Genomic DNA, 16,989 nt, shown 5'->3' with positions numbered 1-16,989 from the left:
ACAAGCGGGCATTTTATAGATGTCTAGTCTAATCAGTGAAATGTGTTTGAACTTGAACCTGACTTGAAAATTCAAGTTTGTTCACATACACATTTTATTGATATGATCATATCATACCAGATAGATTGAATATAATAAATGTCTGGTATTTGTTTTCTTTTAGATTACATTTAGTGTAGTTTAGATGAGACGCCAGTTTTGCTAGAGGAACAGTTAGGAGCTGACTTGTTGCTAAAGCAGCGAGCTGAGCCATCTGCTCTGTGTTTTGGTTTTGACGGAGTGATTCTTCTGCCGCAGGGTCCCAGAGGAGACAAAGGACCTCGAGGTGACAGGGTAAGCTAAAGTGAAACTATGCTTTCTTCGATCAAATAACTGTTATAAAACATGTAATTTAGGCATTTTAACTAAGGTATAATCTGATGCATCTTTGGCGTGGTGTTTGTTGACGTCATTTGACCTTCTAACCTCAGCAGGCCACACCCCTTTGTTTTTACATCACCCATAGGTCCTAGTGCTTACGGAAAGTAACAGTGTTGGGAATTATTACGACAGCTACTTTTTTTAAATATTGACCCCATTTATTTTATTGGCAAATGTATCCATTCATTTAAAGTAGTTTGCCCTCTGTAGACAAAATAAGTCTCCTCATCGCATAATATAATAGCACAATTTGATCTAATTATCTAATGTTTCTGTTCATTTGTGAAATCATCTAAGTGCCCCAACCATCCTATCAGCAGCTGTTCATTCAGTAACATTGTTTACTCACTACATTATATGTGTTTTACAGGGTCCCCAGGGCCCTAATGGCAGAGACGGCAAGCCTGGACTCCCTGGCCCCGCTGGCCCCCCTGGCCCCCCTGGACTTGGAGGAGTAAGTCCACTGTTTATACTCACAAAATAAGTCACTTGGCTTCATGGTGTATATTTCAAAAGTGGTCCAAAAACTTTAGCGCTACCAGCACTAGCTGTGATTTGACCTACAATATTTCTCATGATGCAAACTGTGCAGAAAAAAAAGCATCGAAATGTGTCCGTTTGATGTGTTTGACCCACATTCGGCTCATTCAGGGCTGCAGGTTTTGATTCTGTGGCTGGCAGCGTTCATCATCAGCCCTGCTGCTCTGGTGTTTCTTTAGGTTGCATTGGAAAAGTATTGAATCTTATCGATGACGTCATAAACCAGTGACCCTTGTACTTTATCCATATGTCACCATGGCCCAACAGATAAGGCATGGACGATACACAACACGGTTGATATTAGTGTTAGTTAAATCTCTTTTAACTCTCAAAACCCTAAAAATAATGTAAGATGCTCACATGCATTTTACAGTAATTCATTTTATTGGTGCAAATAAGCACCAACTTGATCTGATGTTAAATAAAATATATATTTATTTGTTGTGGTATGTTGCAAGCATATTTCTTCATAGCAGATTCTTGTATCATGCCAATAACATAGGTTTGGACTGCTGGAGACTGTGGCCACTGCTATTTATTTGAACTGGATCAATGATCTGCTTGTCCAACAATCCTGATATATTATAAGTCATTATGACCAATTCATTTGTCTTTTTTATTTCTGTTTATCAGAACTTTGCTGCTCAGTATGATGGTGTAAAAGCTCCCGATGCCGGACCTGGACCCATGGTGAGGGCCCCCCTCTACCTGCCACACAGCCTTATTCATCTACCTTTATTTCACCACACACCTCACTGAACCTGAGCTGTCACTTATTTGGTTGTGTGTGTGTGTGTGTGTGTGTGTGTGTGTGTGTGTGTGTGTGTGTGTGTGTCTTTATATCCTCCTCTATACATAAATACTTATAGTCGGTTATCTCACAACTTTGAATTCTGATTCCAGTCAAGTTGCTCTCCCTCTGATGGTTAGATTTACTTAATGTGGATGATGTATGATGAATATAATTAATCTATTTCTCTCTTTCAGGGTATGATGGGCGCAAGAGGCCCTCCCGGACCTCCTGGACCCCCTGTAAGTTGACACACCCACTGAAAATTTCAAACTATGACAAGATCTGATGAAGCTTGACCATTTGCTCACACCTATATGCTCATTCTGCTGTTGTTATGTTGTCTATATGAATGCTAATTGCCTCTCATCATTCAACAGGGAGCTCAGGGACACACTGGACACCCCGGTGAGCCCGGAGAGCCTGGACAGACTGTAAGATTATCCTTCAAAATATTCACAATTCTTCATACAATCATGTTTTTAGAGCTGCTTTGGGATCCCTTCCATGCCAGACTCACCCATGCGATGCCACCATCTTAACATTCATCTTCATCTTTGAGTTCTTAAATGTTCTGCTTTTCCTTCCCAAGGGCACCCTCGGTGCTCGTGGACCCCCTGGACCCCCTGGCAAATCTGGAGAGGACGTACGTATACATTAATGTTTCTACAAGCACTTTTCAGGGCTGCTTTTGTTTAGAAGTGTTATAAAGACTTAGATATTTCCCCTGATTTGCTATTATAGAGTCAATCGCTAACATCTAATTTGTTGACTCACAGGGTAACAACGGCAGACCTGGAAAGCCCGGAGACAGAGGTACCCCCGGCACACAGGTAAGAGATGTTCTCCAAAACAAGGATAATGAAACAGACACAAAACAGACATCTGAGATGTAAATATGAAGCATATCTCAGTAATTATTTCTTGTAAAAACAGTAAATATATATCAATTTGGCAGGACGAATGACACCAGTGACAAAACTAATAACTTATGTAAATGCCTGAAATAAAGTGACTTAAAAAACCTAATATTCTCTTTATTTTTGAATGGCAGGGCGCTCGTGGATTCCCCGGAACCCCTGGACTTCCAGGAATGAAGGGACACAGAGTGAGTGCTGACCCTCTTTTCCTCTGCTTAACCTGAACATTACCTGAATGGTTTAATCACTTGAAGCCCTCTGGCTTGAAACAAGCAGCCAAAACTGGTCCAAAAACAGTGCCGTCTGGACTAAAATGTTTTGAAGCATCGTCGCCCATAACAAGCCCCGCTGGGAGTGATCAAGGACCCAACTTCCTCTTTCGCTGCCGCCTGAGGAGCAAAGTAGATTTAATACAAGCTTAATTGCTGCCATTTAAGATGATTAGTCCCTGTACTGCATGAGAGCTGAATAGTCAACTCCCTGGAAAACCACCTTTTCAACGACAAGCTCCCTAATGTCTCACGTGTGACTTTGAACGTCTTGTTGTCAATATGTATTCTTTCAATACTATGTTTTGTTTATGCCACATAGTGATTCCTTTGATAATCTAATTCATCTAACAAGGATCCCCATCTCCTCTCTCTGTCCCTAATCTCTTTCTGACATAGCACATTTTAGCATCAATAGTAGTGGTAATAATACTACTACGCCTTTATATAGCATTTTGCCTGTCATGTGATGTATGCTAGCTCTTATAAACATCTTCCTTTCTCTGTTACAGGGTTACACTGGTCTGGATGGACGCAAGGGAGAGAATGGTGGTGCTGGTGCCAAGGTAGAGATTGCACCTTCCTCATGACTGCAGCAAAACATGTTCCAACTCAGTACTTTATTTCATGCAGGATCCAAGTTTCTCTTGTGTTAATGTAAATGTCAGCCCACTGATAGGGTTAGAGTTTGTAGTTTCTGGGACATGTATTTCACATAGGAAGGGTTCTCTGCTGCAAGTGGATATGACAATAATCAAGCACACACTTACCAAAATTCACTTTAGCATTGCTAATATTTTGTCAGGGTTTCCCCCTACTTTTATAATCAAACGTCTCTACTCGATCTGTTAACCTCTGACCTGGACTCACTTTACTCCAGATACCTCATCGACCTAATCAACCTTCTCCTTTCTCTCCTATAGGGTGAGAATGGTGCCCACGGAGCTTCTGGAAGTCCTGGACTGGCTGTAAGTTTTTATACGAGTTCACCATATATGAACAGAACCGCAGTTACCTTACTAAACATAGCTGTTTTAGTCATTATAACCATTTAATTGTTGCTATTACACGACTGCAGTGAAAATGTTTTCTCATTACTCCTGGGCTTTTTTGTGTGCGTGTGTCCTCCCTTTAGGGATCTCGTGGTATGTCTGGTGAGAGAGGTCGTTCTGGCCCTGCTGGCCCTGCTGGTGCTCGTGGTGCTGATGGCAATGTTGGACCCGCTGGCCCTGCTGTGAGTATTGGGCCTTCGAACCCTTTTGGGAATGTAAATTTGATCCATGTGTGAATACTGAACTCAAGAGGTATCATCAAGGTATCTGAATGTATAAATAATTATGTGTATCAGAAAAGCAGCAATTATGCAACTAAATGTTTATTATAAAGGTATAATTGCACCCATATTAGACAAACTTAATATTAGCTTTGACCTATGTTACACATATTCATATTACATATATCCTAATCTCATTCCTGCTGTTCTTCTACCCAGGGTCCCCTCGGATCTGCTGGTCCCCCAGGTTTCCCCGGTGGCCCCGGACCTAAGGTTAGTGTGATGTCATCTCCTGTCCTTTGTCAACTAATCCTCTCAGAGATACTCATGTCAAAAAGAGATAGTTCTCATTAGCATACAGTATACGCATCTGTGAGACAAATTAACTCTGCATCACATTCTGTCAGTGTTCACCACCCCAACAGTTTCTAGTACATATCCCCATGGGAATAGTTCATGCGTGTAACAGCCTTACTCACTCTTGACAATTTATCTTCATAATGAACCATTCAAAAAAAGACATACCAACACATCTTTAATAATTACCATTATAATGAGTTCATTATGTGATTATGGATGTGTTTTTGTCCCTGACAGGGAGAGATTGGACCTGCTGGAGCTAATGGCCCAAGTGGAGCTCAGGGACCTAGAGGAGAGCCCGGTGCCAATGGCGCTGTCGGCCCTGTCGGCCCTGCTGTAAGTATTCAAATATACTGGCGCTCAGACACTAAGACTCCCAAGTCTAGTCTCCCAAGTTATAATGACAAATGTGTATTTAGACCTTTATTTTGCCTTGATTGTTGTGTTGTTCCAGACTGCATCAATTCATTCCAAATCTCTCCTTTAAAATATGAATGTTGACATTTATCAGACTCAGTTTATTTGCATTGATTTGTCTTTGGAAGCAGTGTTACTGCTATCCATGCATTTGTCCCTTTAACTGATTGCTTAAGTTCTGTAAATAATCCTATAAAGAGCAGTTGTATTGTCATTCACTGTAGTTACTTTGTGTGACATTATCTCATATAACATATTATAGTGCTCTTGTTTAATACTTGAAAAAGTCAAATGTAATAATTATTATAGTAATTTAATTTTCTTTAGTTTCGTTGTTTTGTTTTTCGCTAATTTCTTGTTCTTTCCCTGCAGGGTAACCCTGGTGCTAATGGTCTGAACGGAGCCAAGGGACCTGCTGTAAGTACTCAAGATGTACTATTAGAGCATATACAGGTCAGGTCATTTAGGGTCACAGAGGTTAACACATGAATAATAGATTGTTTTAATCACAAGAAGAGATCAAACAAAGGCAATTTTAGGCTCAAGTGATGCTCACCTGTCTGACATGATTTTTATTTAGGGTACCCCTGGTGTTTCTGGAGCTCCTGGCTTCCCCGGACCAAGAGGAGGACCTGGACCTCAGGGCCCTCAGGGTCCTGCTGGACAAAGAGGCCTTTCTGTAAGTTTTACAACCAACACACAAACACCCACAAAATGCATACAGGCACACAGAAACACTCACAAATAATCATACACAAATGACGGATTGTTTAATTAATCATCTCTGTTTATCTGTTTTAGGGAGATCCTGGTGTCCAGGGTGTCAAGGGAGATGGCGGACCCAAGGGAGAGCCTGTAAGTTCACATCCTGATCCTGTTCTTTAGTTTAAAAAATCACCACACTGAATATTAAGACTTCTGAATACTCTGGTTATGACCTTCCTCTTCTCTGTTGCCTTCCTCAGGGTAACTCTGGACCTCAGGGACCCCCCGGATCTCAGGGTGAGGAGGGCAAGAGAGGACCCACTGGTGAGCTTGGTGCCACTGGACCTGCTGGAAACCGTGGAGCTAGAGTGAGTACCAGACAACCGTATCTGATGAGTGCTGCTGCACCCATATGATTTCATAACCAGAGCCATGTTTCTTGAATCACCTGTTAATGCCTGTTTGTCTCTTACAGGGTTCCCCTGGCAGCCGTGGTATGCCTGGTAGCGAGGGAAGAACTGGCCCAGTTGTAAGTGTTGAATGAACAAATCTCATGCATCATCAAATCTAATGAGGATCACTAATCAATGATCTAAGTCCTGTTTTACTTCCAAATATAGTCAACATTCAATCATAGGTGAAACTTCTCTTGGACCTCTTTGTCTCTTTCTCGTAGGGCATGCCCGGTGCTCGTGGTTCCACTGGCGCTTCTGGACCTCGTGGACCCCCTGGAGATGCTGGTCGCGCCGGTGAGACTGGCCCAGCTGGTCTCAGGGTAAGTCATTTTGCTAAGTTCTGTTTTTATCAGAGAGATCTGATTTCTGTTAGTTATCTGAGTCTTGCCTGTGGTAAAGTGGAAAATCTGTGTTACAATAGCTTGGAGCTACAGTGCTGTAATGGTTATTGTGTTATAGTGGCTAAGTGTGATGTTGCCTTCTGTGCATAATTAAACGAATTTTTTGTTGAAAATGAGTTGGCCCAAGGGGTCAGCTGTTACAATACAAATGAATGGCAATGCATGCATGTTAAAGACTGATGTTTATTTTGTACAGGGTCTCCCAGGAAGCCCCGGAAGCTCTGGACCCCCAGGAAAGGAGGGACCTTCTGTGAGTAAATCTGAATTTTACACTGAAACTCATATATTAATTATTATTAATCTTCCCAAATTTTACTTCTGGACATAAACATTCCCATCAGTCTCATTCTTTTAGGGTTTTATTTATATGATTTACATATAATATTTGCTGTAGTGTAGTGGAGGTTATACGCCTCTCTGACGTGTTACAGTATACCCATCAGACAAAAAGACACTGGAATATACAGGTACATAAAAAAGAGTATTTCCACTTCCTCCTGGGTAACCTGCCCATCTACCTAGTAATCCACCCACCCCATTAACTACCACTACAACACTGGACATCTGCTCAATTAAATGCAATTAATATGACTTCCGTTTCTACTTTCTGTCTCCTCCTCCAGGGCCCCGCTGGACAAGATGGCCGCTCTGGACCTCCTGGCCCAACTGGACCTAGAGGCCAGCCCGGAAACATTGGATTCCCTGGACCCAAAGGACCTTCTGTAAGTAGAAATAAAGCCAAGACTGAAAAATAAGCATTTGTAACTACAACCTTTTTTTCTCTTCTTTTTTCAAGTTTATCATAAACTGTGCTTAATCTACCTCTTACCTCCACTAGGGTGAGGCTGGCAAGCCTGGAGATAAGGGAGGCGCTGGCCCCACTGGACTGAGAGTAAGTCAGAAAATACCCAGCAAGTGTTTAATACAGTACCTCAGTAATAAAACGTTTTAGTTAATGTAACACATCCTTGTGTTCCTATCTAGGGAGCCCCTGGAGCTGATGGCAACAATGGAGCCACTGGCGCAACTGGACCTGCTGTAAGTGACCTTATTTAACAAGTCCCCCCCTTTCTGACAAATACATACAACATTTATGATATGATTTGTATACTATAACCATCAGAGTGCCGTTTTTAACATTGATTTTCTCTCTCTCTTGCTACAGGGCGGTGCTGGTGAGAAGGGAGAGCAGGGAGCTTCTGGAGCTCCTGGTTTCCAGGTTAGAATCCGATTATATTCCCTGCTTGTAAACAAAGCTAAGAAAATATATTTTGAAAAGATCATATTCCAAATCATAAAAGTACACTAATCAGAGCAAATTCATCTAATTTCAAAGCCATGTTAGTAGCTACACACCTTATTTTCCTGAGAGGTTTTAGAAACCCTTTTAGACAGCAGTATCTGCATGAATGGTTAAGGGAGTCCATTGGTCCTGATGTTGCAGCTTGATGTTTTCAGGGTCTGCCTGGCCCCGCTGGAGCTGCTGGAGAGGGTGGCAAGCCCGGAGACAGAGTAAGTAACACAAAGACACACACCTTTTCCACAATGTTGTACAGTTTTACAGTCAAGCCATAGAAATTGTAGAATAGGCAGTAGATCTCTAACCTGCCGTTCATGTCTCTATAGGGTATCCCAGGAGACCAAGGACTTGCTGGAGCTGCTGGTGGCAAGGTGAGTTCACTTGACCTTTGTGCCAAGACCTATTATCTTTTAGTAGCCTCACAGATACATTTTTCAAATGACAAAGACAAAACACTGACTCCTTCTGTGTGTTCCTCAAGGGAGAGCGTGGTAACTCTGGTGCTGCTGGAGCCTCTGGACCTCAGGGACCAATTGGACCCCGTGGACCCGCTGGAGCCCCTGGAGCTGATGGTGGCAAGGTAAGATGATCGATGCTGAGTAAATTCTATAAAGACACTTTATTGCAGCCTATACGCCTAAACTGTATATACATATGTAAGAGTGTGTGTTTTAAGCAAAAATGAGCAATAGTTTGTCATGTCTATTTCCAGGGAGAGCCTGGCTCTGTTGGAGCTGCTGGTGCTGCTGGACACCAGGGACCTGGTGGCATGCCCGGTGAGCGTGGAGCCGCTGGTGGCCCTGGAGCTAAGGGAGAGAAGGTTTGTTGCAAAAATCTACCAGCTGCAGATATATTTGGATTTTAGCCCTCAAAATAACTATGTGTTAATAAGAATGTATTTCTTCTTTATCCTCTCTCTCCTACAGGGAGAGGCTGGACACAGAGGACCTGACGGCAATTCTGGCAGAGATGGTAGCCGTGTAAGTTGGACTCTCTAATTCTTCTTAAGGCACTTGATATAAAAATGGGAGCCACTCACTGCATTAGATTGAGCGTAGCAACCAGAAGCTTGATCTCAGTTGTCTCACCTCTGTCTTTCTAGGGTATGCCTGGACCTGCTGGACCCCCTGGACCCACTGGAGCCAATGGTGATAAGGTAAGTAGTTGATGGGTGAATATTATTTACCACAAACCAAATAACGACAAAAAAAACCTTAGAATGATGGTCTTTTGGATTTACAGCGTATCACAGATTAATTAATGTTAAGGAGCTTTATTATGACCTAAAAATGGCTACCTGCTTCCAACATTATTCAAGATGGCTGACAGACTGTTGTACCAGTGACCTGCAGCATAGGGAACCATCAAGATGTGTTGTTGGGATCAAATCACTGTCAGAAATGATTTCTTGGCTGACCAACCAGAGTCCTTGTACATCCCTGTCCCCGGAAGGAGAACCCCCAGATTATGTCTGAAGCTAGAACCTCAACACTGCCACCCGATGGCTGTTTAATATTACAGCAATGGCTTGACCTAATCTGGGATGGCAGTGGTGATAACATAATAAATGCAGCAGATCTCTAAATTTTAAGATATTCAAGGTTACACTTTGTAGTTTTCGTCACTGTTTATCAGAAGCTGACATGGGAGCTGATTTTCACTCCTGTCCCACCCAACTCCAATAAAAAAATTCCCGTCTCATCCCAAAACCGGAAGTCTGACTCCTGTCCCATCCTATTCCTGTATTGTGTTGGGATTTTTTTTATATATAAAAACTGACCTCCAGTTGTTATGACTCCCATCATGTTGACTTTTTTCTTGTATCAGTCACGTGAGGAAATTGACTCCCATCCCGCGGGAATCCCGTAACCCACAGGATTCCTGTTGACCTATGTAGAGGAAGACATACAACAAAAACAATAACAATACATTTGGATTGTGTTGCCTTAAACAGAAAAATCAAAGAATTATCTTTTGTAGTATTCATATCAACTGATCAAATTTTTTAAAAAAACTTGATTTAACCAGGTTTGTCTTAAGAATAAGTTTTAATAATTAACATGAAAGCACAAATTCATCAGCTGATTGGGTTTTCAAATGGAGTTTTTTTCTACTGCTATTCATGTATCTGCAGTACACAAGTCAAAAGAGATGTTTAAAACAATGCTGATACTGACAAATTTTTCATGTTTGCATGGATTTATGGATGGATGGGTCAAACCATGCTAAGCTAATGAACAATGCTAAGCAAGAAAATAACATTTCTTAACACTTGAAATGATGAAGACATGGTGACGACAAGGTAGTACAAAATGTAAACCATACTTTGGGGTTTAATTTTTACCTCTGTACTTAAACTTATTTTCTTCTTTTAACCAAAATACTGATAACGTGGAAGTTCTTGGGTAGATAATATAAATTGATGGATGGGTGGAACAATGCTAAGCTAATGAAACACTCACTGTTCTCTCCTCCAGGGTGAGGGTGGTTCCTTCGGACCTGCTGGACCTGCTGGAGCTCGTGGAGCCCCTGTAAGTAGCCATGGCTGACTTCCTTTATTATAACAAACATCGCCCATTTACCATATTTACCCTTAATTACCTGATGACATAAATATCAGATGAAGAAGTTCAGACAACATGCAGTTTTCACGCGGCGCATAAACAGTCTTTCTGACCCACTGCCCGTTGTCCACAGGGAGAGCGTGGAGAGGTTGGACCTGCTGGATCTGCCGGATTTGCTGGACCCCCTGTAAGTCAATCACCACGCAAAACAATATTCTATGAAACGAATACATACGCAAACACACAATATACATCCAGATATTGACCCAGCTCCATTACTGTTCCTGCCTACAGGGTGCTGACGGTCAGACTGGAGCAAGAGGAGAGCGTGGACCTTCTGGAGTCAAGGGAGAAGTTGGCCCCTCTGGCCCATCTGGACCCGCTGGACAGTCTGGACCTTCCGTTAGTACAATTTACACTAGGCATACACACACTCGCATAACTACTTGGTAAATGTGTTTGGGATAGGCGTGATATACCAGATATCATAAATAAAACAGTGAGAGCATTCACTTTGACATCAGATAGTACTAGCTTTGCATTCAGATTATAATAAACCCTCCGGGATCAAATGTAAGATTGTTGTATATAAACTCATATCATTTGTGAGTATTGAATGGTGTCTGATTTCTTTATCTGTTCTATCCAGGGTCCTTCTGGCCCTGCTGGAGCTGCTGGTGGTCGTGGAGACAACGGCCCACCTGTGAGTATCTAAACATCATTGCAGCATACATAAACCCCCTTTAATCCATGTTGTACCTGCCACAATTACTTCAGCCCTGCAAGGATAACTGGTTATCTCAAATCAAGTAAAGGCTACTAGAGCATGTAGTGGTTGATCTTTTACCAAATCAGAATGTATATATATATCAGATAAGTAATAGGTTTTTGCTATGTTCTTTTTCACTTGGTATCCTCAAGAGTAGAGCAGCACTCTTTTTGAAATGTCAAAATATTAAGGTAGCCAGATTGAACATTTTTTCTTACTGTTCTTTTATGTATTTTTATCTGTGCACCATGGCAAGGACATACTTTTATCTTGATGTCTACTCACACACACTCGTAGACACACACAAACAGACACACTCTACACATTCTTTATAACCAATGTGTAACCTTTGATGGTGTTTGTTTCCGATATCAGGGTCTGACTGGTTTCCCTGGTGCTGCTGGTAGAGTTGGTGCATCTGGTCCCGCTGTGAGTAATGCTCTTTACAATCATTAGTCAACACACACACACACACACACACACATATGTAAGCCCATACTGAATTCATTGGATTACTTAAGTAACATTTTCAATTCATCTTCTCATCCTGCTGCTTCTCGGTGAAACAACGTGATTACGCTGACACATTCCTCTTCTTCTCCTCTCAGGGTATTGTTGGACCCCCAGGCGCCGCTGGTCCCGCTGGTAAGGATGGTCCTCGTGGTCTCCGTGGTGATTCTGGTTCCTCTGGTCCTTCTGGAGAGCAGGGTATGGTTGGACCACCTGGTCCATCTGGAGAGAAAGGACCCTCTGGAGAGTCTGGTCCTCCTGTAAGTTATAATGTTACTCTTTGAAATCATGGAACACTGAAATTATGAAATAAACAACAGTTGGATAAATAAATATAACTGAGCTTATATATGCATTATGGTCTTATAGATCCATAGATCTTCATCCTCAAGTGCATTATTATGTTGCTTGTGTGTGTTTAGGGTCCTAGTGGTGCTCCCGGAACCGGTGGTCCTCTTGGACTTCAGGGATTCGTTGGTCTGCCTGGTGCTAGAGGAGATCGTGGTTCACCTGGTGGTGCTGGTGGCTTGGTAAGTTAAAATGCTGACTCATTTAAAATGATCAAAGCCTTAATCTGTCCCAAATGAGTACTTGCAGTTCAGTATAATCAGTTCAAACAATGACAATACAACGGTAATGTTTTTAAGTAACAAAATGAGAATTGATATTGGGGCTTCATGTGTGCAAGATAATGATTGTGTATGTGAACCCTTTGACTGCATTTGACCCAGTGATTTTCTCTGCATCCTATCATAGGGAGAGGCTGGTAGAGTTGGACCTGCTGGTCCCTCTGGAGCCCGTGGTCCCCCTGGAAACATTGGCCTGCCTGGTATGACTGGACCCCAGGGAGAGGCTGGACGTGAGGTAAGGATTGAACAAACCAACCAAGTACTGCAGTAAAAGTACTGCTGTATTTTATTACTTTAGTAGAGTACAAAAAGATGGACTAACAACAACCTGACCGATATCCTGATATAAAGGTAGAAACATTTATGTGAACTGTAATATTTTTTGCAATCAACAGGGTAACACCGGTAATGATGGACCCCCTGGTCGTCCTGGAGCTTCTGGATTCAAGGTAATGCCCTTTCATATACCTTAAAAACATTTTTATATAGACTTCACATGCATACGCTGTGCTCTGACCCAGAGTTTTCTACCATGTTTAGGGAGACCGTGGAGAGCCCGGACCTGCCGGTTCCATGGGAGTTTCTGGTTCCCCCGGACCAAATGGACCCTCTGGCTCTGCTGGTAGACCTGGAAACCGTGGAGAGGCTGTAAGTTTGGATTCACTAGTAGACCATTTCCAAGTAGCAATATTTGCAGGGTCTACAATCATCTGCTTTCTTCACTCATCCTTTTATTCTTTTCTCTCCTTGTCTCTAGGGTCCCTCAGGTCCTGGAGGACCCGTTGGCCCTGCTGGAGCTAGAGGTTCCGCTGTAAGTAAAATACATATAGTCATAGAAATACTGTAGCAATAGAATTGTGGTCATTGACTACAAGTACACAGATGTAATGTGTGTTTGTGTGTGTGTGTGTGTTTTAGGGACCTGCTGGCATCCGTGGTGAGAAGGGAGGAGCTGGAGACAAGGGAGAGAGAGGCATGAAGGGTCTGCGTGGACATGCTGGTCTCCAGGGAATGCCCGGACCTTCTGTGAGTGACGGCCCACCATCATAAGCAAACAAAATATGGAAATGTACAACATATATATTTCCCATATCTACGTCATTGTTATTGAATGATACACTTTGTATCCCCTCAGGGACCCTCTGGTGACACTGGATCTGCTGGACTTAATGGACCTTCTGGACCAAGAGTGAGTAGAAACCTAATGACCACCTATAAACCAGTGGTCTTCTTGTCCCACCTGTATCCATAGAGGCACTGTGCCCCCAAATCCAACTGTTATACACGTGCTAGTAATTAGCATAGCTATTTTAGATCAGTGTGGCAAATACCGAAATAGGTAGAGAAAGTATCGAGAAGTGTTCATTGGAATATGTTGAGCCACATTTGGAGCTAATAACCTTCCAAATGGTGACAGGACATTTATAACTTTCTATTTTCTCTGTTGTATTCTTTACATGAAAAAAACAACAAAGGCAGGAGATACTGTTTCTTACAGTCATGATGCAGGATTTCTATAAAAAATAAAACAAAGACAAATGTTTAACTGTGTCATGTGATGTCCTTCTCTTCAGGGACCTGCTGGACCCCACGGACCCCCTGGTAAGGATGGCAGAGCTGGCGGCCATGGTACTATCGGCTCTCCCGGTGCTCGTGGACCCCCTGGATACGTTGGACCCGCTGTAAGCACATCTTTAGTCTTGTAAATCAGACAGTTCAGCTTCATTGTACATGATAGGATCATCCGCAGAGAATCCAACTGCAGTTGCGGTCCACATATCAATCCACTCTCTCATCCATATCAGGGTCCTCCTGGATCTCCCGGTCTGCCCGGACCTGCCGGTCCCTCTGGTGGTGGATATGATGTCTCCGGATATGATGAGTACAGAGCTGATCAGCCCGCTCTGAGAGCCAAGGACTACGAGGTCGATGCCACCATCAAGTCCCTCAACACTCAGATCGAGAACCTGCTCACCCCTGAGGGATCCAGGAAGAACCCTGCCCGTACCTGCCGTGACATCAAGCTCAGCCACCCAGAATGGAGCAGCGGTAAGCTCAACTTAATCTGATCAAGCATCAAGGCGTTATTCTATCCCCACATTTAGTAAGGTTCAGATATCTTTTGGAGCCGAAAAGAGTAAAACACTCTCTTTCCATGAGTTTGACTCTCTTTTTCCTGCCCTGTAGGATTCTACTACATCGACCCCAACCAGGGATGCATCAATGATGCCATCAAGGTCTTCTGCGATTTCACCACACGCGAGACCTGCATCCATGCCCACCCCGAGAGTATCGCCCGCAAGAACTGGTTCAGAAGCACCGAGGCCAAGAAGCACGTTTGGTTCGGAGAGACCATCAACGGTGGTACTGAGGTGAGCATCTACACAGAGGAGCACACACAGCTGGAAAAAAGTAACAGTAGATATAATATTTTTCTCATTTGAAATATCGATATTCTTTCCTTCATGCAGTTTACCTACAACGACGCGACCATCAGCTCCCAGAGCATGGCCACCCAGCTCGCCTTCATGCGCCTGCTGTCCAACCAGGCTACCCAGAACATCACCTACCACTGCAAGAACAGCAATGCCTACATGAGTGAGGAGACCGGTGACCTGAAGAAGGCCGTTGTGATCCAGGGCTCCAACGATGTGGAGCTGAGAGCTGACGGCAACACCCGCTTCACCTTCTCCGTGCTGGAGGACGGCTGCACTGTGAGTAGCTCTTTGGACATTATGGTTGCCTTCATTACTTAGTTTTAATTCTTCCTTATGAGAAAGAAATTATTCTGTTGATAAACTGCTAAAGTAATGCCATTTTTGGTGGCACGAGACGGAGCTAATTTGCCTTACAGTTGTGTGATTTGTATTATTTTGTCACTATTTTAAAATGCGTCCTCTCCTTTTCTTCACCTGCAGAGACACACTGGTGAGTGGAGCAAGACAGTGATTGAGTACAGAACGAATAAACCATCTCGCCTTCCCATCCTCGACATTGCACCTTTGGACATTGGTGGAGCTGAACAGGAGTTTGGTTTGGACATTGGCCCAGTCTGTTTCAAATAAATAGACTCATGATAAATTAAACACCAAAAAGAGAGAAAGAACGAAAAAACAAAATCTCTGCCCTTCTTTCTGTGTTGTTTTTTTATACTGAATGCTGATTTCTCTCTGCGCATCCACTTGCTTAAGATGGGCAACTATCTGAGAGGACTGAACGGACTAAATGGAGCGTTTGTGCAATGCAAATTAATACAGCAACCCAAAGGGACGCGGGAAAACAGCTTGTTGTGGGACATCATGTCATCCTTTTGTAAAAAATAAAATAAGTGTAATAAAAACGCTGAAAGTATGCATCACTTTGTGGTCTTTGTATATCTTCCAAAGAGGAGGTTTAAAACCACAATTTCCATGAAAAAAGGTTTAAGCTACCTCATGCCTGTACCGAAAGAAAATACTTTTGACAAAACCTGGGTCCACAACGGAGATGTTAAGACTTCTAATGCTTCAAGCTTTGTCCTGTATTGGAAGGTGCTCAGTTACTTGAAGCAGAGATCTATGGTGCTAATATGCAGCTGTGGAGCAAACCACTTTTTACTGTATTACTTTGTATTGACATTTGAGGAGTCTTGCATTCGTCCGCTGATACTCCCCCACTTTAAGCAGGTGGAATGTTCCTAAATTCTGATGTCTGGTTTTTGTTTTGTTTCATTTTGTTTTGTTCTTTTTTTGTTTTGTCTAGAAGGTTTTTTTTTTTGTTTTGGTTTTTTGTTCAGGCTTTTTTTACTCTGCAAACCCCACACCAAGTGTTCATACTGACAGCACATATTTCATCCAATTCTGAATGGTTTTTTTTCGGCGGCCTCTCTCTCTCTCAAAAAATGAAACCACAAAGTCTATTGTACCTATTTTGTATATGTGAGATGTTTAAATAAATTGTGAAAAGTTCTGAAATAAAGCATGTCCAATGTTCCAAAACACACTACTCAGTGACTTAAGTGCTTTCATGTTTAAGGTTTGTCACTGTATTTTGGTTTCAGTGTGGCTGATGATAACACATCGGCATTAACTTAAACATCTTCCTGTTGTGGAAGCACATCCATAACCCCCCCCGCCCCCCCTCTTGCTTTTCAACGGTACATCCAATTTTAATGTACAGTCAATTTCTGTTGACACTGTCCATGCCAATGTGTGATTACTAACGTGCATTGTTTCTTGTAAATATGCATCATCTGATGTTGCTTTCCCTTGCATAATACAGCTTTTGCATCCAAATAAATTTCTTCGATTTGGATCAAGGCTTGAATTGCAGTGATACATGCACACCAATACAGGGACATGACATTCCTGCTGATATCACTTGTCTTATCACTTTGCCAAACGCAGTGAATCAGAGTGAGTTTAAATTTGGATTTAATTATACACTTCCACATGTATTAGCAGTTCTGTTCAAGGGGGGATGAACACATCGATACATAAAAGGTAACTTTCAGTACTTTCTAAAACCGCTAGAGGGCAGTATAGTATGTTTTTATGAGCATCCCTGCTATGATAGATAGTTCAAATAGATAAAGTATATTTGACCACTGTGCAGTAGAGTAAGACTCGGATGCTTGGAAACAAGATGCATGCTGCATCTTTTGGTTCCACAGCATATTTTATGCATAA

General features: G+C 42.5%; 1 protein-coding gene across 1 annotated transcript; it reads left to right on the top strand.

Moving 5' to 3' along the window:
• The first annotated feature begins 796 nt into the window (after positions 1 to 796).
• Positions 797 to 16,306, top strand: col1a2 (collagen, type I, alpha 2). The gene is made up of 47 exons (XM_083925469.1): positions 797 to 874; positions 1,594 to 1,650; positions 1,948 to 1,992; positions 2,131 to 2,184; positions 2,343 to 2,396; positions 2,530 to 2,583; positions 2,805 to 2,858; positions 3,452 to 3,505; positions 3,863 to 3,907; positions 4,075 to 4,173; positions 4,432 to 4,485; positions 4,810 to 4,908; positions 5,362 to 5,406; positions 5,570 to 5,668; positions 5,791 to 5,844; positions 5,955 to 6,062; positions 6,170 to 6,223; positions 6,371 to 6,469; positions 6,747 to 6,800; positions 7,174 to 7,272; positions 7,389 to 7,442; positions 7,535 to 7,588; positions 7,716 to 7,769; positions 8,009 to 8,062; positions 8,177 to 8,221; positions 8,332 to 8,430; positions 8,563 to 8,670; positions 8,777 to 8,830; positions 8,953 to 9,006; positions 10,328 to 10,381; positions 10,548 to 10,601; positions 10,709 to 10,816; positions 11,064 to 11,117; positions 11,559 to 11,612; positions 11,792 to 11,953; positions 12,116 to 12,223; positions 12,450 to 12,557; positions 12,718 to 12,771; positions 12,863 to 12,970; positions 13,080 to 13,133; positions 13,241 to 13,348; positions 13,458 to 13,511; positions 13,897 to 14,004; positions 14,128 to 14,371; positions 14,510 to 14,694; positions 14,794 to 15,036; positions 15,241 to 16,306. The coding sequence occupies exons 2-47, from the start codon at positions 1,648 to 1,650 to the stop codon at positions 15,385 to 15,387; spliced, it is 3,810 nt and encodes a 1,269-aa protein (XP_083781595.1). The 5' UTR covers positions 797 to 874; positions 1,594 to 1,647; the 3' UTR covers positions 15,388 to 16,306.
• Positions 16,307 to 16,989: the final 683 nt, after the last annotated feature.

This window comes from Echiichthys vipera (assembly GCF_963691815.1).
Source record: "Echiichthys vipera genome assembly, chromosome: 13".
NCBI lineage: Eukaryota > Metazoa > Chordata > Actinopteri > Perciformes > Trachinidae > Echiichthys > Echiichthys vipera.
Note: the sequence above shows the minus strand (reverse complement) of the source record. Positions and strands in the feature narration are given on the sequence as shown.

Coding starts and splice junctions, on each gene's coding strand:
- col1a2 (XM_083925469.1), top strand. Junction 4,909..5,361: donor TCGGCCCTGTCGGCCCTGCT/GTAAGTATTCAA, acceptor CTTTCCCTGCAG/GGTAACCCTGGTGCTAATGG. Junction 9,007..10,327: donor CTGGAGCCAATGGTGATAAG/GTAAGTAGTTGA, acceptor TCTCTCCTCCAG/GGTGAGGGTGGTTCCTTCGG.